Source organism: Oncorhynchus mykiss, chromosome 10 (genome assembly GCF_013265735.2).
Source record: "Oncorhynchus mykiss isolate Arlee chromosome 10, USDA_OmykA_1.1, whole genome shotgun sequence".
Lineage (NCBI taxonomy): Eukaryota > Metazoa > Chordata > Actinopteri > Salmoniformes > Salmonidae > Oncorhynchus > Oncorhynchus mykiss.
In genome coordinates this window covers 75,050,209-75,077,470 of record NC_048574.1, presented here as the reverse complement: position 1 = coordinate 75,077,470, position 27,262 = coordinate 75,050,209, and the positions used below count along the sequence as shown (strand labels likewise).

Genomic DNA, 27,262 nt, shown 5'->3' with positions numbered 1-27,262 from the left:
GGGCCGAATACTTTCGCAAGGCACTGTATCTAGAAGAAAAAGAAACGCACACCTATTCAGGCGAGGTGCTGGCTAGAGGTGCTGGCTAGAGGTGCTGGCTAGAGGTGCTGGCTAGAGGTGCTGGCTAGCGGAGTAGAAAACTCTGATGAAGACAGCTTGGCTGTCAAAACGTTGATAATTAAATATTTCCATCTGAGCTCATGGAGTGTGCGGCTCTCTTTTATTTTCAAGTTAAGTGACTATGCATAGATGACAAAAGAGAGTGGCAGTGGTTTTGAGAGGGGGGGGGGGGCAATATGAATAGTCTGGGTAACCATTTGACTAGATGTTCAGAAGTCTTATGGCTTGGGGATAGAAGCTGTTTAGAAGCCTCTTGGACCTAGACTTGGCGCTCCGGTAACAGAGAGAACAGTCTATGATTAGGGAGTCTGGAGTCTTTGACAATTTTCAGGGCCTTCCTCTGACACCGCCTGGTATAGAGGTCCTAGATGGCAGGAAGCTTGACCTCAGTGATGTACTGGGCCATTCACACTACCCTCTGTAGTGCCTTGCGGTCGGAGGCTGAGCAGTTGCCGTAGCAGGCAGTGATGCTACCATGCTCTCAATGGTGCAGCTGTAGAACCTTTTGAGAATCTGAGGACCCATGCCAAATCTTTTCAGTCTCCTGAGGGGGAATAGGTTTTGTCGTGCCCTCTTCACGACTGACATGGTGTGCTTGGAGCTCGTTGTCGGTGATCAGGCCTACCACTGTTTTGTCATCAAATTTAACCTCCTATGGAAGAGACGGGCTAAGATCCCGTTAACGGGATCGATTTGACAACAGTCAAACAACAGAAATCTCATAATTAAAATTCCTCAAACATACATAAACTTGTTGTTAATCCCACCACATTGTCTGATTTCAAAAAGACTTTACGACGAAAGCACACCATCAGATTATGTTTGGTCAGCACCTCGTCACAGAAAAACACAACCATTTTTCCAGCCAAAGAGAGGAGTCACAAAAAACAGAAATACAGATGAAATATATCACTAACCTTTGATGATCTTCATCAAATGACACTCATAGGACATCATGTTACACAATACATGTATGTTTTGTTTGAGGAAGTTCATATTTATATCCAAAAATCACGTTATGTTCAGTAATGTTTTGCTTCCAAAACATCTGGTAATTTTGCAGAGATCCACATCAATTTACAGAAATACTCACAATAAACATTGATAAAATATACAAATGTTGTGCGTGGAATTATAGATCCACTTCTCCTTAATGCAACCGCTGTGTCAGATTTCAAAAACACTTTACGGAAAAGCACACCATGCAATAATCTAAATACGGCGCACAGACACAAAAACAAGCCATACAGACACCCGCCATGTTGTGGAGTCAACAGAAGTCAGAAACAGCATTATAAATATTAACTTACCTTTGATGATCTTCATCAGAATGCACTCCCAGGAATCCCAGTTCCACAATAAATGTTTGTTTTGTTCGATAAAGTCCATCATTTATGTCCAAATACCTCCTGTTGGTAGCGTGTTTAGTAAACAAATCCAAACTCGTAAGTCCAGGCGAAGGTTCAGACAAACAGTTATATAACAGTCCGTAGAAACATGTCAAACGATGTATAGAATCAATCTTTAGAATGTTTTTAACATAAATCTTCAATAATGTTCGAACCGGAGAATTCCTTTGTCTTTAGAATTGCAATGGAACGCAGGTCGCTATCACGTGAGCGAGTGTGATCAGCTCATGCCACTCTGGCAGAGCCCTTACTCAAACAGCTCTCATCCCCCCCTCCTTCACAGTAGAAGCCTCAAACAAGGTTCTAAAGACTGTTGACATCTAGTGGAAGCCTTAGGAAGTGCAATATGACCCCATAGACACTGTATATTCGATAGGCAATGATGTTGGAACATTGCTGCATGGACTTGCTTCCATTCAGCCACAAGAGCATTAATGAGCTTAAGTACGGATGTTGGGCGATTTGGCCTGGATTGCAGTCTGCATTTCAAATCACCACAAAGGTATTCAATGGGGTTTAGGTTAGCCTCTGTGCAGGCCAGTCAAGTTCCTCCACACCGATCTCAACATCCTATGATGGTGCCATGTTGAAAGTCACTGAGCTTTTCAGAAAGGCCATTCTAATGCCAGTGTTTGCCTGTATTACTGTGTGGAAGGGGTGGGGAAGGGGTGTGGCTGAAATATAATCCACTAATTTGAAAGGGTGTCCACATACTTTTGTATATATAGTGTGTGTACACAGGGGTGTTGTTGCACCATACCAACGATAAGCCTGTCTTCCCCATCACATCATGAAAGGTCATGTTGATGTTCATTTAACCTCTGTCTCTCTCTTCCTCTGACTCCTCCCTTTCTCCTTTGTTTCTCTCTATCTCTCTGTGTCTTTCTCTCTCTTTCTCCTCTGTCTCACTCTTTCTCCTCAGATCTCCAGGCTCAAAGTGTCAGTCCACCAGGTAGGTAGAGTATAAATCTACAGTGATTATAGCAGTTCAATATTAGTCAACTTTATTATCCCACATGGATAAATTCATGTGTCCATACAAACCATTCTAAAACCCAATAACAAGAAGTGTTTTATGGAACTACTAATACTTGTCAACCACAAAGCAATACTGCTGTTAGAATAACAGAATCACTGTCATCATCTGTCCTCACCACTGTGTTTTCCTCTCTGCTGTTTACAGCTGAAGACTCAGTCAGACTGGTGGATGGGACCACTTCCTGTTCTGGGACAGTGGAAGTCTTCTACAGAGGAGAGTGGTCAGGTGTATGTTTTAGTTGGTGGAGCATGAGAGAGACTAAGGTTGTGTGTAGAGAGCTGGACTGTGGGAATCCTGTAGCTGAATCTAGAGGACCTCTGATTGAAGATGGAAGAAGAGGAGTCAGACTGGGTGGTTGCTATGGAAATGAGTCTTCTATTAGACAGTGTGACATCATAGAAGAACCTGGTGTCTGTAATGGTGAATATTATCATCATGTGACCTGTTCAGGTAAGAGACTGGTCATATTGAGAGATTTATTTGTACATTATACAATATTACCATGTCTCATGTTTTATGTGTTTTTATTTCAATTAAATAGAGGGAGAGATGTCAGATGTATTTAAACATTATATTTGTGTTTGTCATATTGGTTTATGGGAGATGTTCATGGGCGGATCATTGTAGTTCAGATGGTACTGAAGTGAAGCTGCCTGATGGATGTCCAGCTGTTTATTTTCTATAAAGTGAAGTGAACTTATTCCTGTCTCCTGCCTGCATTATTCCCAACCCTATCCTGAGTGACTAAGAACCCATTTCTACCTCTTACAGTATCAAACATAGCAAACTACAATCTTTTATCCAACATATTTGTGTTGAGTCCTTGACAGTGTCATCAACAAAACTGATTGAATGTTCAACCAACTCTTTTTCTCCAGAGTCTGTGCGGCTTGTGGATGGAGCTGGACTCTGCTCTGGGAGAGTGGAGGTGAAGTCCAATCAGTCCTGGGCCTCAGTGTGTGAAGCTGACTTTGACCGGCAGGATGCAGAGGTAGTCTGTGGGGAGCTTGGCTGTGGGGCTCCTGCAGCTCTACAGGGAGGGCTCTATGGAGAAGGTGAGGGTCAGACCTGGGATAAAGAGTTTCAGTGTAAAGGCAAAGAGTCCTTTCTCCTGGTGTGTGACACCTCAGACAGAGAGAACAACACCTGCCTACCTGGTAATGCTGTTGGACTCACCTGCTCAGGTAAGAAATAGTTTGTCAATCAATCAACATTGTTTCTCATCTGGAGTGAAGAATATGAGAGACAATATAGGTATGTTTTAGTGAGAAAATAGTAAGATTACTGTCTCTCTCTTTTCTTTTCTCAGAGCCTGATGACGTGAGGCTGGTGGGAGGAAGCAGTCGCTGTGCTGGTGGAGTGGAGTGGTACGACCAGGGAGAGTGGAGGACTGTGGGAGCTGACGGGGACCAGGAGGCTGTAGGAGCAGTAGTGTGTAGACAGCTGGGTTGTGGCTCCACTGTTTCAGTACCACCTGGAGACACCACTAGAGGGGTTGAAGTTATCTGTTCTGGGTCTGAGTCTTCACTGAGGGAGTGTTGGAGAAGTTCTTATCTCCTTCCTGGACTCACAGTGATCTGCTCAGGTAATAACAACATATTATAATTATATTCAACTGATTTCCTTCATTCATACAACTTCCTCTGCACCTCTCATGATGACTGTTTAACTTGTCAGTCTGCTTTACTAAATAGATCACTCAGTCAAGTAGGAATCAAATACAACTTAAATATCCCAGAATGCTTTTGTATGTGAGTGTTATCTCAGTGAACGTCTCTACTCACTACCACTGTCACATGTCATGTTATTGTCACATCTAAATGAGGAAAGTAGTTGAGGAGCTACGTTTTCTTTTTCTCTCCTCTTGTTCCAGATGTCCTGCTTAAGCCTGATATCAACATATGTTGTCTCAGTGACTGTAGGCCCACTACTCATGTTGCCCTGTGAGGGAGGGTGGCTGGCACTGTTACATGATGATGTTATTGTCATATCTATAGGAAACTAGTTGAAGGTTTTTCTTGTTCTCTTTTATTGATACAGTCCAGCCTGATATTTCCCTGACTGACTCAATGGGAGGGGTCTCCAGGGGCCACCAGGGGTCCGAGATGTTCAGGGGCTACAACTTCACCATCACCTGCTCCACTCAGCCACAGTACCCAGGAGGCTGCTTCCTCCTCACGTTCACCGGCTCCAACATACAGCAGATCCAGCCAGCTGTCAATCACTCTGCTGCCTTCCTCTTCCCTGCTGCAGATGACTCCCACCAAGGGAACTACAGCTGTGTTTATGAGACTGATGTTTTCTCTCATAGCTTCTCCTCTGAGAGTGAGCTCCTCTCCCTCACCATCACAGGTAACTGAACATGAACCAGACAAATAACTTTGTCATTGACAGATTTCCCACAGATCTATGTGATGATGATCAGTCCCCTCATCAAAGGTGTTTCTGTTTGCAGCCTCTCCTCTGCCAGCCTTCATCATCAGACACGTTGTAGTGCTGCTTATCCTACTGACATCCATCACCACCTCCTACCTGTACTACAAGGTAAAGACATTGACTCAGACGTTACAAGTCATTTAAACTAGAGGGAGAGGGTGAGGGGGAGAGGGAGGGAGAGAGAATGGAGATACTAGAGAGTAAATGTCTGACAGTTGGTGCTGTTTCTCCCTAGCCCACCAGGAGGCAAAAGAGAGTGAACAGGGTGAGCAGCATGGATCTTTATGTCAATGCCATGGAGACGGTCTCTCTGAGCTCCAGAGCTGAAGCTGGACCCGGAGAGGAGAGACCAGCCCAGGGGACGGAGTAGGAGTAGAATGAAGCTGACCCTATATGCTGATCTTAGGTCAGTTTTATGTTTTAAATCGATGGTCAGCAGTGGACTGGTGTTTAAAATGTGGTGACAAACCTGAAGTGGTTCTAATTTTAATAACAAGTTCAGAATTAGTTTATCTTTCTAGAACCTTGGACGAAATTTAAAAGGAGTGATTGCAACCACCATGGGGTTTTGGGTAACATGGGGTTTTGGGTAACATGGTGTTTTGGGTAACATGGGGTTTGGGTAACATGGGGTTTTGGTAACATGGGGTTCTGGGTAACATGGGATTTGGTAACATGGGGTTTGGGTAACATGGGGTTTTGGGTAACATGGGGTTATGGGTAACATGGGGTTTTGGGTAACATGGGGTTTTTGGTAACATGGGGTTTTTGGGTAACATGGGATTTTGGTAACATGGGGTTCTGGATAACATGGGATTTGGTAACATGGGGTTTGGGGAACATGGGGTTTTGGGGAACATGGGGTTTTGGGTAACATGGGGTTTTGGGTAACATGGGGTTTTGGGGAACATGGGGTTTGGGGGAACATGGGGTTTGGGGGAACATGGGGTTTGGGGGAACATGGGGTTTTGGGTAACATGGGGTTTTGGTAACAATCGGTTTTTAATTATTTTAAGAGAGTAGCTCAGTTACGTCTGTTTCATGTTCCAGTATTGCTTCTTATCTTCATTTATTTGTCTTATTTAGTGTCTCTTAGATTCTTTATCTTATTTAGTGTCTCTTAGATTCTTTATCTTATTTAGTGTCTCTTAGATTCTTTATCTTATTTAGTGTCTCTTAGATTCTTTATCTTATTTAGTGTCTCTTAGATTCTTTATCTTATTTAGTGTCTCTTAGATTCTTTATCTTATTTAGTGTCTCTTAGATTCTTTATCTTATTTAGTGTCTCTTAGATTCTTTATCTTATTTAGTGTCTCTTAGATTCTTTATCTTATTTAGTGTCTCTTAGATTCTTTGTCTTATTTAGTGTCTCTTAGATTCTTTATCTTATTTAGTGTCTCTTAGATTCTTTATCTTATTTAGTGTCTCTTAGATTCTTTATCTTGAAGTTGTCACGTTCTGACCTCTATTTCCTTTGTGTTGTATTTATTTAGTATGGTCAGGGCGTGAGTTGGGTGGGCAGTCTATGTTTGTTTTTCTATGTTGTGGGGCAGTTCTATGTTTTCGGCCTAGCATGGTTCTCAATCAGAGGCAGGTGTCATTAGTTGTCTCTGATTGAGAATCATACTTAGGTAGCCTGGGTTTCACTGTGTGTTTGTGGGTGATTGTTCCTGTCTTTGTGTTTGCACCAGATAGGGCTGTTTTGAGTTCTCACGTTTCTTGTTTTCGTTAGTTTGTTCATGTATAGTGTCTTCATTAAAATACAATGAACAACCACCACGCTGCGTTTTGGTCCGCCTCAACTTCACAACAAGAGAATCGTTACAGAAGTGTTTCCATTATTAGTCCAGGTATTATTATAATCATCTGTTCATTCTTTGTATTTTGAAAAAAATTTTAATAAAGGGGTTTGTTGTTGTTTACCTTATCATGATGTTATTGATTATAAATGTTATGATATTGATTATGATGTAGATTAGTGTTATGATGTTGCTCTCTAAACTGCCATGTAATCAACTGAATGCTTTTAATAAAATTACAGGCTGTCAATCTTGTGTGATTTAATTATTAGACAGACTACAACATACAGTATGAATTAACTGGTCATACATTTGGCAGGAGGTTAGGAAGTGCATCTCAGTTTCCACCTCATTTTGTGGGTTGTGTGCACATAGCCTGTCTTCTCTGGAGAGCCAGGTACTGACCTGTATATAGTCCTGCTGTTGTTATTTTACTGCTGCTCTTTAATTACTTTTTACTCTTTAATTACTTGTTACAGGCCAACCCAAGTGGTACTGTTCAGTAGGATAATAGTAGACCAACCCAAGCTGTACTGTTCAGTAGGATAATAGTAGACCAACCCAAGCTGTACTGTTCAGTAGGATAATAGTAGACCAACCCAAGCTGTACTGTTCAGTAGGATAATAGTAGACCAACCCAAGTGGTACTGTTCAGTAGGATAATAGTAGACCAACCCAAGCTGTACTGTTCAGTAGGATAATAGTAGACCAACCCAAGTGGTACTGTTCAGTAGGATAATAGTAGACCAACCCAAGTGGTACTGTTCAGTAGGATAATAGTAGACCAACCCAAGCTGTACTGTTCAGTAGGATAATAGTACACCAACCCAAGTGGTACTGTTCAGTAGGATAATAGTAGACCAACCCAAGTGGTACTGTTCAGTAGGATAATAGTAGACCAACCCAAGTGGTACTGTTCAGTAGGATAATAGTAGACCAACCCAAGTGGTACTGTTCAGTAGGATAATAGTAGGCCAACCCAAGCTGTACTGTTCAGTAGGATAATAGTAGACCAACCCAAGCTGTACTGTTCAGTAGGATAATAGTAGACCAACCCAAGTGGTACTGTTCAGTAGGATAATAGTAGGCCAACCCAAGCTGTACTGTTCAGTAGGATAATAGTAGACCAACCCAAGCTGTACTGTTCAGTAGGATAATAGTAGACCAACCCAAGCTGTACTGTTCAGTAGGATAATAGTAGACCAACCCAAGCTGTACTGTTCAGTAGGATAATAGTAGACCAACCCAAGCTGTACTGTTCAGTAGGATAATAGTAGACCAACGCAAGCTGTACTGTTCAGTAGGATAATAGTAGACCAACCCAAGCTGTACTGTTCAGTAGGATAATAGTAGACCAACCCAAGCTGTACTGTTCAGTAGGATAATAGTAGACCAACCCAAGTGGTACTGTTCTACTATAGCAGTGTTTATATAGTACAGACACCTAGCACTATTGTTGGATTAGCAGTGTTTATATAGTACAGACATCTAGCACTATTGTTGTATTAGCAGTGTTTATATAGTACAGACATCTAGCACTATTGTTGGATTAGCAGTGTTTATATAGTACAGACACCTAGCACTATTGTTGTATTAACAGTGTTTATATAGTACAGACACCTAGCACTATTGTTGGATTAGCAGTGTTTATATAGTACAGACATCTAGCACTATTGTTGGATTAGCAGTGTTTATATAGTACAGACACCTAGCACTATTGTTGGATTAGCAGTGTTTATATAGTACAGACACCTAGCACTATTGTTGGATTAGCAGTGTTTATATAGTAGAGACACCTAGCACTATTGTTGTATTAACAGTGTTCATATAGTACAGACACCTAGCACTATTGTTGTATTAGCAGTGTTTATATAGTACAGACACCTAGCACTATTGTTGGATTAGCAGTGTTAATATAGTACAGACACCTAGCACTATTGTTGGATTAGCAGTGTTTATATAGTACAGACACCTAGCACTATTGTTGTATTAGCAGTGTTTATATAGTACAGACACCTAGCACTATTGTTGTATTAGCAGTGTTTATATAGTACAGACACCTAGCACTATTGTTGGATTAGCAGTGTTAATATAGTACAGACACCTAGCACTATTGTTGTATTAGCAGTGTTTATATAGTACAGACACCTAGCACTATTGTTGTATTAGCAGTGTTTATATAGTACAGACACCTAGCACTATTGTTGGATTAGCAGTGTTAATATAGTACAGACACCTAGCACTATTGTTGTATTAGCAGTGTTTATATAGTACAGACACCTAGCACTATTGTTGGATTAGCAGTGTTTATATAGCACAGACACCTAGCACTATTGTTGGATTAGCAGTGTTAATATAGTACAGACACCTAGCACTATTGTTGTATTAGCAGTGTTTATACAGTACAGAAATCTTGTGTTTATTTGACTCTGATGATAAAGAAATGTAAAATATTCCTGTAAAGGACTGTGTTAAATATTTAGCAATACATCTGTCAAAAAACAGTCAGACAATGAATTTCTCTCCTAAAATTAAGAATGCCAAAAAGATATGTAATAATTGTCTACAAAGAGATGTTTCTATACTTGGGAGAGTACATCTGTCCAAGGCAGAGGGACTGTCTGGTTTTCTGTACCCCTCATTATCTTTATGTGTAAATCCTGCTACTTGTAAAGAGATCAACAAGACCTTTCTTGACTTCATCTGGAAAAATAAATCTCACCAACTAAAAGAGTCAGTCCTCTAATAAAAGAGCTGAAGGAGGTCTGGAAGTGTTGGACTTTGTGACATAAATAACACTTTCAAGATCAACTGGTTGAAAAGATGTTTGATCAATACTGATTCAATATGGTATTTCATTCACCCAGAGACTGGACCTACTTATCCACATCTACTGTGTCCCCATCCAACAGCACACTTTCAAACATAACATCTACCGGCAGCCTAGAGGTGTGTCTGAACATCAAGAAGAAGGGTGGAAACCCAGTAGTCTCGCCCACCCAGTGTGCGATTCAGACGTTCTGCTTGGCCGTTACCCATGGGATGGTAAGGTGTGGTGTGGGACTTTTCAACACCAGATAACTGAAGCAATTCTACACTAAGTAAACTCTCAAAGTTAGTTAGGTTTCAACAACAAGCTTTACTGGCCTGGAAAATAGGTTTCCTGCACATTTTATCCCCACATAAAGCTATTTTGTGGAATAATTCAGACATAACTGTACGGAATAAGTCATTGTTCTACCCCAGCTGGCATGAGAGGAATAATGACGTTGTTCTTGATGTTTTTGACAACAGAGGTAATATTCTCACATATGAACAATTTATAACATTGAAAGGGTTTCCAATACCTTTCAGAGAGTTTATTTCTGTGGTCAGAGCCGTTCCCAGGGGTCTAACTACACTAATGAAAACTCATCTTATCTTTGGTAATGATCACGAAGTTTATCCAGAACTCAGAGCCGTTCCCAGGGGTCTAACTACACTAATGAAAACTCATCTTATCTTTGGTAATGATCACAAAGTTTATCCAGAACTCAGAGCCGTTCCCAGGGGTCTAACTACACTAATGAAAACCCATCTTATCTTTATTAATGATCACAAAGTTTATCCAGAACTCAGAGCCGTTCCCAGGGGTCTAACTACACTAATGAAAACCATCTTATCTTTGGTAATGATCACAAAGTTTATCCAGAACTCAAAGCCGTTCCCAGGGGTCTAACTACACTAATGAAAACCCATCTTATCTTTGGTAATGATCACAAAGTTGATCCAGAACTCAGAGCCGTTCCCAGGGGTCTAACTACACTAATGAAAACCATCTTATCTTTGGTAATGATCACAAAGTTTATCCAGAACTCAAAGCCGTTCCCAGGGGTCTAACTACACTAATGAAAACCCATCTTATCTTTGGTAATGATTACAAAGTTTATCCAGAACTCAGATTGGAAGGCGTGGGTTTACTTGAGAGATCTTGTTGTAATAAATATATAAGACAAATTCTCCGTTCACAAAACCAACTTCCACCGAGAGGAAAGTGTTTGTAAAAAAATATATATAAATTAAAATAAAAAGACACATCGTCATCTGCTGACTGGAGGGGAAACACAGTTGAGGAACCAAAAGTTTATTTTCATTTATTTCATAAAAGTGTAATATTGTATTGAGTTGTTCAAAGAGAAGCATGTGTTGATTTATTCGTGTTTAATGAGTGATAATTTAAAACAAACTTTAGACCCACTACATATTTACATTGAACCATAGTTCTGACATGGATCATTTAGACCAACTACATATTTACATTGAACCATAGTTCTGACATGGATCATTTAGACCCACTACATATTTACATTGAACCATAGTTCTGACATGGATCATTTAGACCAACTACATATTTACATTGAACCATAGTTCTGACATGGATCATTTAGACCCACTACATATTTACATTGAACCATAGTTCTGACATGGATCATTTAGACCCACTACATATTTACATTGAACCATAGTTCTGACATGGATCATTTAGACCCACTACATATTTACATTGAACCATAGTTCTGACATGGATCATTTAGACCCACTACATATTTACATTGAACCATAGTTCTGACATGGATCATTTTGACCCACTACATATTTACATTGAACCATAGTTCTGACATGGATCATTTTGACCCACTACATATTTACATTGAACCATAGTTCTGACATGGATCATTTTGACCCCAGAGGCATATCTTTTATCACAGCCAAAATGTGGTTTATTCCATTTTTCATGACTTTGTCAATCAACTTGTACATCTAAATCCTGGTTTAGTGTTTCTGTATCAATATGGACTTTTAACAAATTAAAATCCTTTGTACTCCAACAACAATGTTAAAACATTCTACACTGTGACATCATTAAAATACTCCTACTACAATGTGAAAACATTCTACATTATGACATCATTAAAATACTCCTACTACAATGTTAAAACATTCTACATTGTGACATCATTAAAATACTCCTACTACAATGTTTAAACATTCTACATTGTGACATCATTAAAATACTCCTACTACAATGTGAAAACATTCTACATTATGACATCATTAAAATACTCCTTCTACAATGTGAAAACATTCTACATTGTGACATCATTAAAATACTCCCACTACAATGTTAAAACATTCTACATTGTGACATCATTAAAATACTGCTACTACAATGTTAAAACATTCTACATTGTGACATCATTAAAATACTGCTACTACAATGTTAAAACATTCTACATTGTGACATCATTAAAATACTCCTACTACAATGTTAAAACATTCTACATTGTGACATCATTAAAATACTGCTACTACAATGTTAAAACATTCTACATTGTGACATCATTAAAATACTCCTACTACAATGTTTAAACATTCTACATTGTGACATTAATTCATTGATATTATGAAACAACTACTTCATGTATGTATTTTCTGATGTTTGATCAGAGATCTTTTATCAGAGTATCTCTTCTGACATTGATCCCAGCTATGAAATTTCTCTCCTGTGTGTGTTTCTGGTGTGATATCAGGCTACTTGACTGAATAAAACTCTTCCCACATTGACTACAGCTGTAAGATTTCTCTCCTGTGTGTGTTCTCTGCTGTATAGTCAGATGGCTAGATGTAACAAAACTCTTCCCACATTGATCACAGCTATAAGGTTTCACTCCTGTGTGTGTTCTCTGCTGTATAGTCAGATGCCTAGATGTAACAAAACTCTTCCCACATTGATCACAGCTATAAGGTTTCACTCCTGTGTGTGCTCTCAGATGTACTATCAGCCAGCTTGAGTGATTAAACCTCTTCCCACATTGAGTACAGTTATAAGGTTTCTCTACTGTGTGTATTTTCTGGTGTGATTTTAAATCTGTTGAACTAACAAAACTCTTTCCGCAGTCAGAGCAGTGGTAAGGTTTCTCTCCCTTGTGTGCTCTCAAGATGTACCATCAGGCAGCTTGAGTGAGTAAAACCTTTCCCACATTGATCACAGCTATAAGGTTTCTCTCCAGTGTGTATTCTCTGGTGAGTTTTCAGGCAGCTTGACTGAGTAAAACTCTTCCCACATTGATCACAGGTATATAAGATTTCTCTCCAGTGTGTATTCTCTGGTGAGTTTTCAGGCAGCTTGACTGAGTAAAACTCTTCCCACATTGATCACAGGTATATAAGGTTTCTCTCCAGTGTGTATTCTCTGGTGAGTTTTCAGGCAGCTTGACTGAGTAAAACTCTTCCCACATTGATCACAGGTATATAAGGTTTCTCTCCAGTGTGTATTCTCTGGTGAGTTTTCAGGCAGCTTGACTGAGTAAAACTCTTCCCACATTGATCACAGCTATAAGGTTTCTCTCCAGTATGAATTCACTTTTAGTGATTCTGATCTTCTTTAAGTAATTCTGATCTTCTTTAAGTTCTGATGAAGATTTGCAACCTTCCCCACAGTCAGAGAAGCAGTGAGATTTATTCCCTGTGGGTGTTTCTTGAGGTGATATAAACTGGAGAGACTCTTCTCTGCCTCGTTGGCATCATGATGTTGAGGCTCCCCAGAGGATCCACGATAGTCACATCTCTCTCCTGTGTAAACAACAAGTCAGACAGATGGTTAAAGGCCCACAACAGCAGAAATCCACTGTAAAAGGTGATGCCAACAGCGTAGCCATGATGCTGTACAACAATTGACGTCTGTAATGAATGTTAAAATTTCTTACCTTAACTTTGTTGTCCTTAAGCCATTTTGCCACAACTTTGGAAGCATGCTTGGGGTCATTGTCCATTTGGAAGACCCATTTGCGACCAAGCTTGTTGCTTCATGTTGCTTCAATATATCCACATAATTTCCCCACCTCATGATGCCATCTAATTTGTGAAGTGCACTAGTCTCCCCTGCAGCAAAACACCCCCACAAACATGATGCTGCCACCTCCATGCTTCACAGTTGGGATGGTGAGCTTTGGTTTGCAAGCCTCTCCCTTTTTCTTCCAAACATAACGATGGTCATTATGGCCAAACAGTTCTATATTTGTTTCATCAGACCAGAGGACTTTTCTCCAAAAAGTACAATTCACTGATGTGGCCATCAACCTCCTCCTTCACATCTGACTCCTGATGATCAACCTCCTCCTTCACATCTGACTCCTGATGATCAACCTCCTCCTTCACATCTGACTCCTGATGACCAACCTCCTCCTTCACATCTGACTCCTGATGATCAACCTCCTCCTTCACATCTGACTCCTGATGATCAACCTCCTCCTTCACATCTGACTCCTGATGACCAACCTCCTCCTTCACATCTGACTCCTGATGATCAACCTCCTCCCTTCACATCTGACTCCTGATGATCAACCTCCTCCTTCACATCTGACTCCTGATGATCAACCTCCTCCATCACATCTGACTCCTGATGATCAACCTCCTCCTTCACATCTGACTCCTGATGATCAACCTCCTCCTTCACATCTGACTCCTGATGATCAACCTCCTCCTTCACATCTGACTCCTGATGATCAACCTCCTCCTTCACATCTGACTCCTGATGATCAACCTCCTCCTTCACATCTGACTCCTGATGATCAACCTCCTCCTTCACATCTGACTCCTGATGATCAACCTCCTCCTTCACATCTGACTCCTGATGATCAACCTCCTCCCTTCACATCTGACTCCTGATGATCAACCTCCTCCTTCACATCTGACTCCTGATGATCAACCTCCTCCTTCACATCTGACTCCTGATGATCAACCTCCTCCTTCACATCTGACTCCTGATGATCAACCTCCTCCTTCACATCTGACTCCTGATGATCAACCTCCTCCTTCACATCTGACTCCTGATGATCAACCTCCTCCTTCACATCTGACTCCTGATGATCAACCTCCTCCTTCACATCTGACTCCTGATGATCAACCTCCTCCTTCACATCTGACTCCTGATGATCAACCTCCTCCTTCACATCTGACTCCTGATGATCAACCTCCTCCTTCACATCTGACTCCTGATGATCAACCTCCTCCTTCACATCTGACTCCTGATGATCAACCTCCTCCTTCACATCTGACTCCTGATGATCAACCTCCTCCTTCACATCTGACTCCTGATGATCAACCTCCTCCTTCACATCTGACTCCTGATGATCAACCTCCTCCATCACATCTGACTCCTGATGATCAACCTCCTCCTTCACATCTGACTCCTGATGATCAACCTCCTCCTTCACATCTGACTCCTGATGATCAACCTCCGCCTTCACATCTGACTCCTTATGATCAACCTCCTCCTTCACATCTGACTCCTGATGACCAACCTCCTCCTTCACATCTGACTCCTGATGATCAACCTCCTTCACATCTGACTCCTGATGATCAACCTCCTTCACATCTGACTCCTGATGATCAACCTCCTTCACATCTGACTCCTGATGATCAACCTCCTCCTTCACATCTGACTCCTGATGATCAACCTCCTCCTTCACATCTGACTCCTGATGATCAACCTCCTCCTTCACATCTGACTCCAGTGATCAATCCAGAGCGTCTTCTTTTTCTGAAATTCACCCTCACCTTTGATGCGCATGAATCAAGTTATCTGTACATTTTGATTAAGAAGGAGATTGGTGGCTTTATCACAGACCTATACAGGAGGCTGATGGACAGGAATTCCCTGATAGCTTCCAACCTACAACCCTAGAAAATAGCCTCCATCAGCCAATACTGTTGCATACGCAGGTTTTGTGGTACACAGAGTGACTATGACGAACAAGCTGACTGTCTGGATGAGTGTTTCAGACAGTGGGTTACTCAGAGGACTGTCTGGATGAGCGTTTCAGACAGTGGGGTTACCCAGAGGACTGTCTGGATGAGTGTTTCAGACTGGGGTTACTCAGAGGACTGTCTGGATGAGTGTTTCAGACAGGGGGTTACTCAGAGGACTGTCTGGATGAGTGTTTCAGACAGGGGGTTACTCAGAGGACTGTCTGGATGAGTGTTATAGACAGTGGGGTTACTCAGAGGACTGTCTGGATGAGTGTTTCAGACAGTGGGATTACTCAGAGGACTGTCTGGATGAGTGTTTCAGACAGGGGGGTTACTCAGAGGACTGTCTGGATGAGTGTTATACCTCCCCTCCCTCCAGACCAACATGTTCAATGCTTCCTTCAGTATTCCCCAAACCTCCCCTCCCTCCAGACCAACACGTTCAATGCTTCCTTCAGTACTCCCCAAACCTCCCCTCCCTCCAGACCGACACGTTCAATGCTTCCTTCAGTACTCCCCAAACCTCCCCTCCCTCCAGACCAACAGGTTCAATGCTTCCTTCAGTATTCCCCAAACCTCCCCTCCCTCCAGACCGACACGTTCAATGCTTCCATCAGTCCTCCCCAAACCTCCCCTCCCTCCAGACCGACACGTTCAATGCCTCCTTCAGTACTCCCCAAACCTCCCCTCCCTCCAGACCAACATGTTCAATGCTTCCTTCAGTACTCCCCACTTGGTAAACAGTTTGACCACATCATTAAAACACGTCTTGATCACTGATCCACAACCGGGGAAGACTTTTAAAGAACCCCACGGGGAGTTTTCAGACACGCCCCCAACATCAGTCAAATGGTGGTGAGGTCTGATCTTCCACCAGAGCCACCTAGTACTTTCCTGCAAGGTTTGTTACACTACTAGCTGGTGGGACTCCTTTGTTGGATTAGATTATAGCTGAGATCCCAATACCCATGTAAACATAGCTTACTGATAGATCAATGAGGTTAGATCCAATACCCATGTAAACATAGCTTACTGGCAGATCAATGAGGTTAGATCCAATACCCATGTAAACATAGCTTACTGACAGATCAATGAGGTTAGATCCAATACCCATGTAAACATAGCTTACTGATAGATCAATGAGGTCAGATCCCAATAACCATGCAAACATAGCTTACTGACAGATCAATGAGGTTAGATCCAATACCCATGTAAACATAGCTTACTGACAGATCAATGAGGTTAGATCCAATACCCATGTAAACATAGCTTACTGATAGATCAATGAGGTTAGATCCAATACCCATGTAAACATAGCTTACTGATAGATCAATGAGGTCAGATCCCAATAACCATGTAAACATAGTTTACTGACAGATCAATGAGGTCAGATCCAATACCCATGTAAACATAGCTTACTGACAGATCAATGAGTTTAGATCCAATACCCATGTGTTGCGAACAGGTCGATTGTAGCGGTAGTCGTTTCGATGGAGAATAACTTTACAGTTATTTTGACCGCGGTGGTTATTGTTGTCGTGGTTTCGTGGAAGAAACCGTTGTTGTGCATCATCTTTCAACGCTCCAATCCCTGATAATGACCAAACCTGTTTAGGCTTTTTGGGATTTAACTTCAATTAACCTGAAAGTGTTCATTGTAGAAACATCTGTTGGGTTGGTAGAATGTGGAAAGACCCACCTCATTGGTTAATATTCCCTGTAGGAGAAACATCTGTTGGGTTGGTAGAATGTGGTAAGACCCACCTCATTGGTTAATATTCCCTGTAGTAGAAACATCTGTTGGGTTGGTAGAATGTGGAAAGACCCACCTCATTGGTTAATATTCCCTGTAGTAGAAACATCTGTAGGGTTGGTAGAATGTGGAAAGACCCACCTCATTGGTTAATATTCCCTGTAGTAGAAACATCTGTTGGGTTGGTAGAATGTGGAAAGACTCACCTCATTGGTTAATATTCACTGTAGTAGAAACATCTGTTGGGTTGGTAGAATGTGGTAAGACCCACCTCATTGGTTAATATTCCCTCTAGTAGAAACATCTGTTGGGTTGGTAGAATGTGGAAAGACCCACCTCATTGGTTAATATTCCCTCTAGTAGAAACATCTGTTGGGTTGGTAGAATGTAGAAAGACCCACCTCATTGGTTAATATTCCCTCTAGTAGAAACATCTGTTGGGTTGGTAGAATGTGGAAAGACCCACCTCATTGGTTAATATTCCCTGTAGTAGAAACATCTGTTGGGTTGGTAGAATGTGGAAAGACCCACCTCATTGGTTAATATTCCCTGTAGTAGAAACATCTGTTGGGTTGGTAGATTGTGGAAAGACCCACCTCATTGGTTAATATTCCCTGTAGTAGAAACATCTGTTGGGTTGGTAGAATGTGGAAAGACCCACCTCATTGGTTAATATTCCCTCTAGTAGAAACATCTGTTGGGTTGGTAGAATGTGGAAAGACCCACCTCATTGGTTAATATTCCCTGTAGTAGAAACATCTGTTGGGTTGGTAGAATGTGGAAAGACCCACCTCATTGGTTAATATTCCCTGTAGTAGAAACATCTGTTGGGTTGGTAGAATGTGGAAAGACCCACCTCATTGGTTAATATTCCCTGTAGTAGAAACATCTGTTGGGTTGGTAGAATGTGGAAAGACCCACCTCATTGGTTAATATTCCCTGTAGTAGAAACATCTGTTGGGTTGGTAGAATGTGGAAAGACCCACCTCATTGGTTAATATTCCCTGTAGTAGAAACATCTGTTGGGTTGGTAGATTGTGGAAAGACCCACCTCATTGGTTAATATTCCCTGTAGTAGAAACATCTGTTGGGTTGGTAGAATGTGTAAAGACCCACCTCATTGGTTAATATTCCCTGTAGTAGAAACATCTGTTGAGTTGGTAGAATGTGGAAAGACCCACCTCATTGGTTAATATTCCCTGTAGTAGAAACATCTGTTGAGTTGGTAGAATGTGGAAAGACCCACCTCATTGGTTAATATTCCCTGTAGTAGAAACATCTGTTGGGTTGGTAGAATGTGGAAAGACCCACCTCATTGGTTAATATTCCCTGTAGTAGAAACATCTGTTGGGTTGGTAGATTGTGGAAAGACCCACCTCATTGGTTAATATTCCCTGTAGTAGAAACATCTGTTGAGTTGGTAGAATGTGGAAAGACCCACCTCATTGGTTAATATTCACTGTAGGAGAAACATCTGTTGAGTTGGTAGAATGTGGAAGTAGGTTTTAAATTCATACTTATTACAATTCTGCAGTTGTCTGACTATTATATTATTATTTAATGAAAGAAATGTAAAAATGCACTTTTTGTCTGGAAATAAAATAAACATTTATCTGCGTTAACCACTCCAGTCAACAGATGGCGATATGCGTTTTTCAGGCGATGCTATAAACACAAGATGACATTGAGGTTAAATAAAGTGTGATTTATCAATGGAACATATTTTGACAGGTCCACTGTGTGTCTCTGTAGAGTCATAATATCCATAACAACTAGAGGTCAAACAGGGAGATGGTTCCATTCATTTTCCCCACAGGGCTGTGTTTTGTTTAGACTCACCCTGGTGTGATGTTTTGATAACCATGTAAACCTCTCTGGGACAAGGTGACTGAGGACACAGTGTGTTGTGAATTTATTGTCATGTTTTTAAAATGGTATAACTGCCTTTATTTTTGCTGGACCTCAGGAAGAGTAGCTGCTGCCTTGGCAGGAACTAATGGGGATCTATAATAAACCCCAGGAAGAGTAGATGCTGCCTTGGCAGGAACTAATGGGGATCCATAATAAACCCCAGGGAGAGTAGATGCTGCCTTGGCAGGAACTAATGGGGATCCATAATAAACCCCAGGAAGAGTAGCTGCTGCCTTGGCAGGAACTAATGGGGATCCATAATAAACCCCAGGAAGAGTAGCTGCTGCCTTGGCAGGAACTAATGGGGATCTATAATAAACCCCAGGAAGAGTAGATGCTGCCTTGGCAGGAACTAATGGGGATCCATAATAAACCCCAGGGATAGTAGATGCTGCCTTGGCAGGAACTAATGGGGATCCATAATAAACCCCCAGGAAGAGTAGCTGCTGCCTTGGCAGGAACTAATGGGGATCCATAATAAACCCCAGGAAGAGTAGCTGCTGCCTTGGCAGGAACTAATGGGATGTCTCTCTCTACTCTCAGATTCGAAAATGCTAATTAGCATCAAAGTAGACAACATGCCTGCCTACAAATCCCTGCAAGCTCCTGCAAGTCATCTCTAGCCAACACATTTCACAGAACAGTTCACAGAATTGTCCATTGAAATAAATGTTGACAATTTAATCATTGCTACATTAAGGCCTGATTGGTGGAGTGCTGCAGAGATGGTTGTCCTTCTGGAAGGTTCTCCCGTCTCCACAGAGGAAATCTGGAGCTCTGTCAGAGTGAACATCGGGTTCTTGTTCACCTCCTTGACCAAGGCCCTTCTCCCCCGATTTCTCAGTTTGGCCGGGTGGCCAGCTCTAGAAAGAGTATTGGTGGTTCCAAACTTCTTCCATTTAAGAATGATGGCGGCCATTGTGTTCATGGGGACCGTCAATGCTGCAGAATTTTTTTGGTACCTTTCCCCAAATCTGTGCCTCGACATAATCCTGTCTCAGAGGTCTACAGACAATTCCTTTGACCTCATGGCTTGGTTTTTGCTCTGACATGCACTGTCAACTGTGGGACCTTATATAGACAGGTGTGTGCCTTTCCAAACCATGTCTAATTTATTGAATTTACCACAGGTGGACTCCAATCAAGTTGTAGAAACATCTCAAGTATGATCAATGGAATCAGGATGCATCTGAGCTCAATTTTGAGTCTCATAGCAAAGGGTCTGAATACTTAAGTAAAGACATTTGCAAAAAATTTCAAGCCTGTTTTTGGTTTGTCATTATGGGGTATGAATACTTAATGAATACACTGTATACCACTGGAAGAGGTTTCTATCATTGGCAGTTTTGTACACAGTCAGGTGATACGTGGTATAGAAAGTCCAATCTTAGGAGAGAACATGGGAGGCACTATACTGTGTGTCTGCAGGTGTCTATCTGGTCAAAACCACTGATACAGGTGCCCCTCCACCCTCTGGTGGGATGGATCATGTCTACAGAGAAACCTACATTCAAATACTTAGATTTGTGAAATTATTAGATATTACTTGTTAGGTATTACTGCACTGCCGGAGCTAGAAACACAAGCATTTTGCTACACCTGCAATAACATTTGCTAAACACGTGTATGTGACCAATAAAATGTGATTTTGATTTGAAATAAACGTCCTATTTATCAAAGCTGATTTTGGATGGAGTCAAAATGACTCCAAAGGATTTTAATTTGTTAAAAGTCCTTATTGATACAGAAACACTAAACCAGGATTTAGATGTATTAAGAACAAGTTGATTGACAAGTCATGAAAAATTGGATGAATTGAATGAACCACATTTTGGCTGTGATAAAAGATATGCCTCTGGGGTCAAAATGATCCATGTCAGAACTATGGTTTAATGTAAATATGTAGTGGGTCTAGAGTTTGTTTTAAATTATCACTCATTAAACACGAATCAATCAACACATGCTTCTCTTTGAACGACTTAATATGATAATCAACTTTACTGAAATAAATGAAAAATAAACTTTTGGTTCCTCAACTGCGTTGCCCCTCCAGTCAGCAGATGGCGATGTGCGTCTTTTAGGTTCAGGCGACGCTGCCAGTGTGACGTATAATCTAGTGGACGGGACGCTCCTTCAACAACAACAGTTAGACACCTCGGTAGCTTTCTAGCAAACATAGCTACAACATTCACTCTCTTTACACTGTTTTGGTGTATATTAGTCGCTGTGTATTAAACACACTTCTGTCGTATGTACGTGTTGGCCCATTTAATTACATAATTACGTGGTTTGTCAGCTAGCTGGTTTGCTAAATTAGCTTAGAACTAGGCTAGTCACTAATGCTAGCTAGCGAACATCTCCGACCATGAGTTCACTAAGTTACTCTCCTCCTGCTAAAGAAGAGGAGGTCTTCTGGACGGAGAAAGAAGTTCTCCTGAAAGAGGAGGAGGAAGAGAAGGATGTTACAATACAAAAACAAGTAGAGGGTGAGGCTGTTACCGTGAAGAAGAGAAAGACGTTTCAGTGGAAGAAAAGGAAGACTCGTTCAGAGTGAAAGAGGAGGAGGATGTTACAGTAAAAGAAGAGGAAGCGGAGAGAAGAGGATGCAGTTTATGGAGTGAAAGAGGGGGAGGGGGAGATGACTGTCACATCGACAAAAGAGGAGGAAGACGAAGAGGAGGAAACTGGATATCTGGGCCCGGTTTTCCAAACGCATCTTAAGGCATCCTATGGTTCTGACGGTGAACTTAGCCGTAAGATGGTTTTGAGAAACCGGGCCGTGATTAACACTAGTAAGTACTGTCTTAAAAACAGAGGCACAAACTCTGCAGTTGTTGAACTGATGTGTGGTGTTAAAGGGGAAATATGTAATTGCTACATTTATATTATTTATAGCCATTGATTCTTGAAGAATATAACACATGCCTCATGAGCTTAGTTCAACTGTTGTACCCCATCAGAACCCCAAATAAGATTTTTTTTACACCAATGTTTAGAAACAATGTAAATCAACACTGTAGAGCCTCAACATGGTTAAAACTATCATGTTGATTTCATGGATGGTCAGTCCTTGCATCCGTAGGTCTGTCTATGAATTTGAGAGTAGTTACATTTCTCCAGACCCATCCATCATCTTATTACCAAAACAGTGGTGGAATGACATCTTTGTTATTGTTTGAACTGCAGATTGGTTGATCGATTGATTTGGCTTTTTTAAAGGGACAACCTAGCATTTAAACAGCAACAAAATGCCTGCCCTGAGACTTGGTTTGGTAAACAGCTGAGGGATGGGGGCTGGATAAATGTAACCACTCTGGGGGCTGGATAAATGTAACCACTCTCACATTCAATTCATTTCCCTCGTGCGCCTATTTTAGCAAACACAGAAAGGGGCCTATATTGGTGACCAAAGGTTGTCTGGCACACTGCTTAGGGGTTCAGCAACTGTAATAACTTATTTATAGCCGACAATCATCGATGTTACTACTAATGTGAAAACAAGACAAAATATGACTATTGTTGCTCACTTGACTGTCTTAAGACAATTGTCAAATCATTGTAACATTCATTACAGACGTCAATTGTTGTACAACATCATGGCTACGCTGTTGTCATCACCTTTTACAGTGGATTTCTGCTGTTGTGGGCCTTTAACCATCTGTCTGACTTGTTGTTCACACAGGAGAGAGATGTGACTATCGTGGATCCTCTGGGGAGCCTCAACAACATCATGAAGCTGACGAGGCAGGTAAGAGTTCCTCCCGATCAGAACACCTCAAGAAACACCAGTGGAGACCAACAGGGAAGAAATCGCACTGCTGCTCTAACTGTGGGAAGAGTTACTTAAGATCAAATTCACTAAAAGTACACATGAGAATTCACACTGGAGAGAAACCTTATAGCTGTGATCAATGTGGGAAGAGTTTTACTCAGTCAAGCAGCCTGTTATCTCACCAGAGAACACACACAGGAGAGAAACCTTACAGCTGTTATCAATGTGGGAAGAGTTTTACTCAGTCAAGCAGCCTGTTATCTCACCAGAGAACACACACAGGAGAGAAACCTTACAGCTGTTATCAATGTGGGAAGAGTTTTACTCAGTCAAGCAACCTGGTATCACACCAGAGAACACACACAGGAGAGAAACCTTATAGTTGTGAACAATGTGGGAAGAATTTTACTACATCCAGCCATCTGATTATACACCAGAGAACACACACAGGAGAGAAACCTTATAGCTGTGAACAATGTGGGAAGAATTTTACTACATCCAGCCATCTGATTATACACCAGAGAACACACCCAGGAGAGAAACCTCATAGCTGTGGTCAATGTGACAAGAGATACTCTGATAACAGATCTCTGATCAAACATCAGAAAATACATTAATGATGGAGTTGTTTCATGATATCAATGAATTAATGTCACAATGTATAATGTTTAAACATTGTAGAAGGAGTATTTTAATGATGTCACAATGTAGAATGTTTAAACATTGTAGAAGGAGTATTTTAATGATGTCACAATGTAGAATGTTTTAACATTGTAGAAGGAGTATTTTAATGATGTCACAATGTAGAATGTTTAAACATTGTAGTAGGAGTATTTTAATGATGTCACAATGTAGAATGTTTAAACATTGTAGAAGGAGTATTTTAATGATGTCACAATGTAGAACATTTTTACATTGTAGAAGGAGTATTTTAATGATGTCACAATGTAGAATGTTTTAACATTGTAGAAGGAGTATTTTAATGATGTCACAATGTAGAATGTTTTCACATTGTAGAAGGAGTATTTTAATAATGTCACAATGTAGAACCCTAAACGTTGGCCCCCTGTTCAATTGATTTCTGCATGATATGGATATTAGCCTCAGGGGGAAAATCCAGGCTCTGAATTGAAAGAGTGATATTTATATGATATAACAGAAAGTGACTAACACAAAAAGAGCTGTGTTACACTTACAGCATTGGTGACCCACTTGAATCAAAATGTAGCTAGATGTTTTCTACAAGTTGTCCTCTAACCAGTGATGTACACATTATTCCCAGATTCCATGTGGTTTTTGAGCTGTTAGTTTTAACAGGACAAACTCATCTCCACACTCTCACACAAATGATTTCAACATGATATCGATGAGGGATGGAAAATAAGTGTTGTGTTCCTTTGTTTAACAACCTCTAAATGTAAATGCATCTCTCCAAAATGTAGCTGACTGTCTTCTGCAGGTTGTCCTCTAACCAGGGAGGTAAAATATATCTCCCATTTCCATGTGTTTTTAGTTGTGTTTGTTTCAACAGCACCTACAACCTGATTTGTCCTCTAACCAGGGAGGTAAAATATATCTCCCATTTCCATGTGTTTTTATTCGTGTTAGTTTCAACAGCACCAACAACCTGATTTGTCCTCTAACCAGGGAGGTAAAATATATCTCCCATTTCCATGTGTTTTTAGTTGTGTTAGTTTCAACAGCACCAACAACCTGATTTGTCCTCTAACCAGGGAGGTAAAATATATCTCCCATTTCCATGTGTTTTTAGTTGTGTTAGTTTCAACAGCACCAACAACCTGATTTGTCCTCTAACCAGGGAGGTAAAATATATCTCCCATTTCCATGTGTTTTTAGTTGTGTTAGTTTCAACAGCACCAACAACCTGATTTGTCCTCTAACCAGGGAGGTAAAATATATCTCCCATTTCCATGTGTTTTTAGTTGTGTTAGTTTCAACAGCACCTACAACCTGATTTGTCCTCTAACCAGGGAGGTAAAATATATCTCCCATTTCCATGTGTTTTTAGTCGTGTTAGTTTCAACAGCACCAACAACCTGATTTGTCCTCTAACCAGGGAGGTAAAATATATCTCCCATTTCCATGTGTTTTTAGTTGTGTTAGTTTCAACAGCACCAACAACCTGATTTGTCCTCTAACCAGGGAGGTAAAATATATCTCCCATTTCCATGTGTTTTTAGTTGTGTTAGTTTCAACAGCACCAACAACCTGATTTGTCCTCTAACCAGGGAGGTAAAATATATCTCCCATTTCCATGTGTTTTTAGTTGTGTTAGTTTCAACAGCACCAACAACCTGATTTGTCCTCTAACCAGGGAGGTAAAATATATCTCCCATTTCCATGTGTTTTTAGTTGTGTTAGTTTCAACAGCACCAACAACCTGATTTGTCCTCTAACCAGGGAGGTAAAATATATCTCCCATTTCCATGTGTTTTTTTAATTGTGTTAGTTTCAACAGCACCAACAACCTGTTTTGTCCTCTAACCAGGGAGGTAAAATATATCTCCCATTTCCATGTGTTTTTTTAGTTGTGTTAGTTTCAACAGCACCAACAACCTGATTTGTCCTCTAACCAGGGAGGTAAAATATATCTCCCATTTCCATGTGTTTTTAGTTGTGTTAGTTTCAACAGCACCAACAACCTGATTTGTCCTCTAACCAGGGAGGTAAAATATATCTCCCATTTCCATGTGTTTTTAGTTGTGTTAGTTTCAACAGCACCAACAACCTGATTTGTCCTCTAACCAGGGAGGTAAAATATATCTCCCATTTCCATGTGTTTTTAGTTGTGTTAGTTTCAACAGCACCAACAACCTGATTTGTCCTCTAACCAGGGAGGTAAAATATATCTCCCATTTCCATGTGTTTTTAGTTGTGTTAGTTTCAACAGCACCAACAACCTGATTTGTCCTCTAACCAGGGAGGTAAAATATATCTCCCATTTCCATGTGTTTTTAGTTGTGTTAGTTTCAACAGCACCAACAACCTGATTTGTCCTCTAACCAGGGAGGTAAAATATATCTCCCATTTCCATGTGTTTTTAGTTGTGTTAGTTTCAACAGCACCAACAACCTGATTTGTCCTCTAACCAGGGAGGTAAAATATATCTCCCATTTCCATGTGTTTTTAGTTGTGTTAGTTTCAACAGCACCAACAACCTGATTTGTCCTCTAACCAGGGAGGTAAAATATATCTCCCATTTCCATGTGTTTTTAGTTGTGTTAGTTTCATCAGCACCAACAACCTGATTTGTCCTCTAACCAGGGAGGTAAAATATATCTCCCATTTCCATGTGTTTTTAGTTGTGTTAGTTTCAACAGCACCAACAACCTGATTTGTCCTCTAACCAGGGAGGTAAAATATATCTCCCATTTCCATGTGTTTTTAGTTGTGTTAGTTTCAACAGCACCAACAACCTGATTTGTCCTCTAACCAGGGAGGTAAAATATATCTCCCATTTCCATGTGTTTTTAGTTGTTAGTTTCAACAGCACCAACAACCTGATTTGTCCTCTAACCAGGGAGGTAAAATATATCTCCCATTTCCATGTGTTTTTAGTTGTGTTAGTTTCATCAGCACCAACAACCTGATTTGTCCTCTAACCAGGGAGGTAAAATATATCTCCCATTTCCATGTGTTTTTAGTTGTGTTAGTTTCAACAGCACCAACAACCTGATTTGTCCTCTAACCAGGGAGGGAAAATATATCTCCCATTTCCATGTGTTTTTAGTTGTTAGTTTCAACAGCACCAACAACCTGATTTGTCCTCTAACCAGGGAGGTAAAATATATCTCCCATTTCCATGTGTTTTTAGTTGTTAGTTTCAACAGCACCAACAACCTGATTTGTCCTCTAACCAGGGAGGTAAAATATATCTCCCATTTCCATGTGTTTTTAGTTGTGTTAGTTTCAACAGCACCAACAACCTGATTTGTCCTCTAACCAGGGAGGTAAAATATATCTCCCATTTCCATATGTTTTTAGTTGTGTTAGTTTCAACAGCACCAACAACCTGATTTGTCCTCTAACCAGGGAGGTAAAATATATCTCCCATTTCCATATGTTTTTAGTTGTGTTAGTTTCAACAGCACCAACAACCTGATTTGTCCTCTAACCAGGGAGGTAAAATATATCTCCCATTTCCATGTGTTTTTAGTCGTGTTAGTTTCAACAGCACCAACAACCTGATTTGTCCTCTAACCAGGGAGGTAA

At 40.8% G+C, this 27,262-nt stretch overlaps 2 protein-coding genes across 2 annotated transcripts in view; both read left to right on the top strand.

Moving 5' to 3' along the window:
* Positions 1-27,262, top strand: part of LOC110516473 (CD5 antigen-like) — a 49,947-nt gene that overhangs the window by 8,206 nt on the left and 14,479 nt on the right. Inside the window, exons 3-7 of the mRNA XM_036933980.1 lie at positions 2,713-3,018; positions 3,447-3,752; positions 3,878-4,153; positions 4,609-4,920; positions 5,024-5,112. Coding sequence (XP_036789875.1) covers positions 2,713-3,018; positions 3,447-3,752; positions 3,878-4,153; positions 4,609-4,920; positions 5,024-5,112 — 1,289 coding nt within the window. The remainder of the gene's footprint in view (positions 1-2,712; positions 3,019-3,446; positions 3,753-3,877; positions 4,154-4,608; positions 4,921-5,023; positions 5,113-27,262) is intronic.
* Positions 21,297-23,667, top strand: LOC118936366 (zinc finger protein 239-like). Its single transcript, XM_036933981.1, has 2 exons — positions 21,297-22,049; positions 22,940-23,667. Exons 1-2 carry the CDS (start codon positions 21,896-21,898, stop codon positions 23,644-23,646), a joined length of 861 nt encoding a protein of 286 aa, XP_036789876.1. The 5' UTR covers positions 21,297-21,895; the 3' UTR covers positions 23,647-23,667.

Coding starts and splice junctions, on each gene's coding strand:
- LOC118936366 (XM_036933981.1), top strand. CDS start 21,896: ATGACTGTCACATCGACAAAAGAGGAGGAAGACGAAGAGGAGGAAACT. Junction 22,050..22,939: donor CCGGGCCGTGATTAACACTA/GTAAGTACTGTC, acceptor TTGTTCACACAG/GAGAGAGATGTGACTATCGT.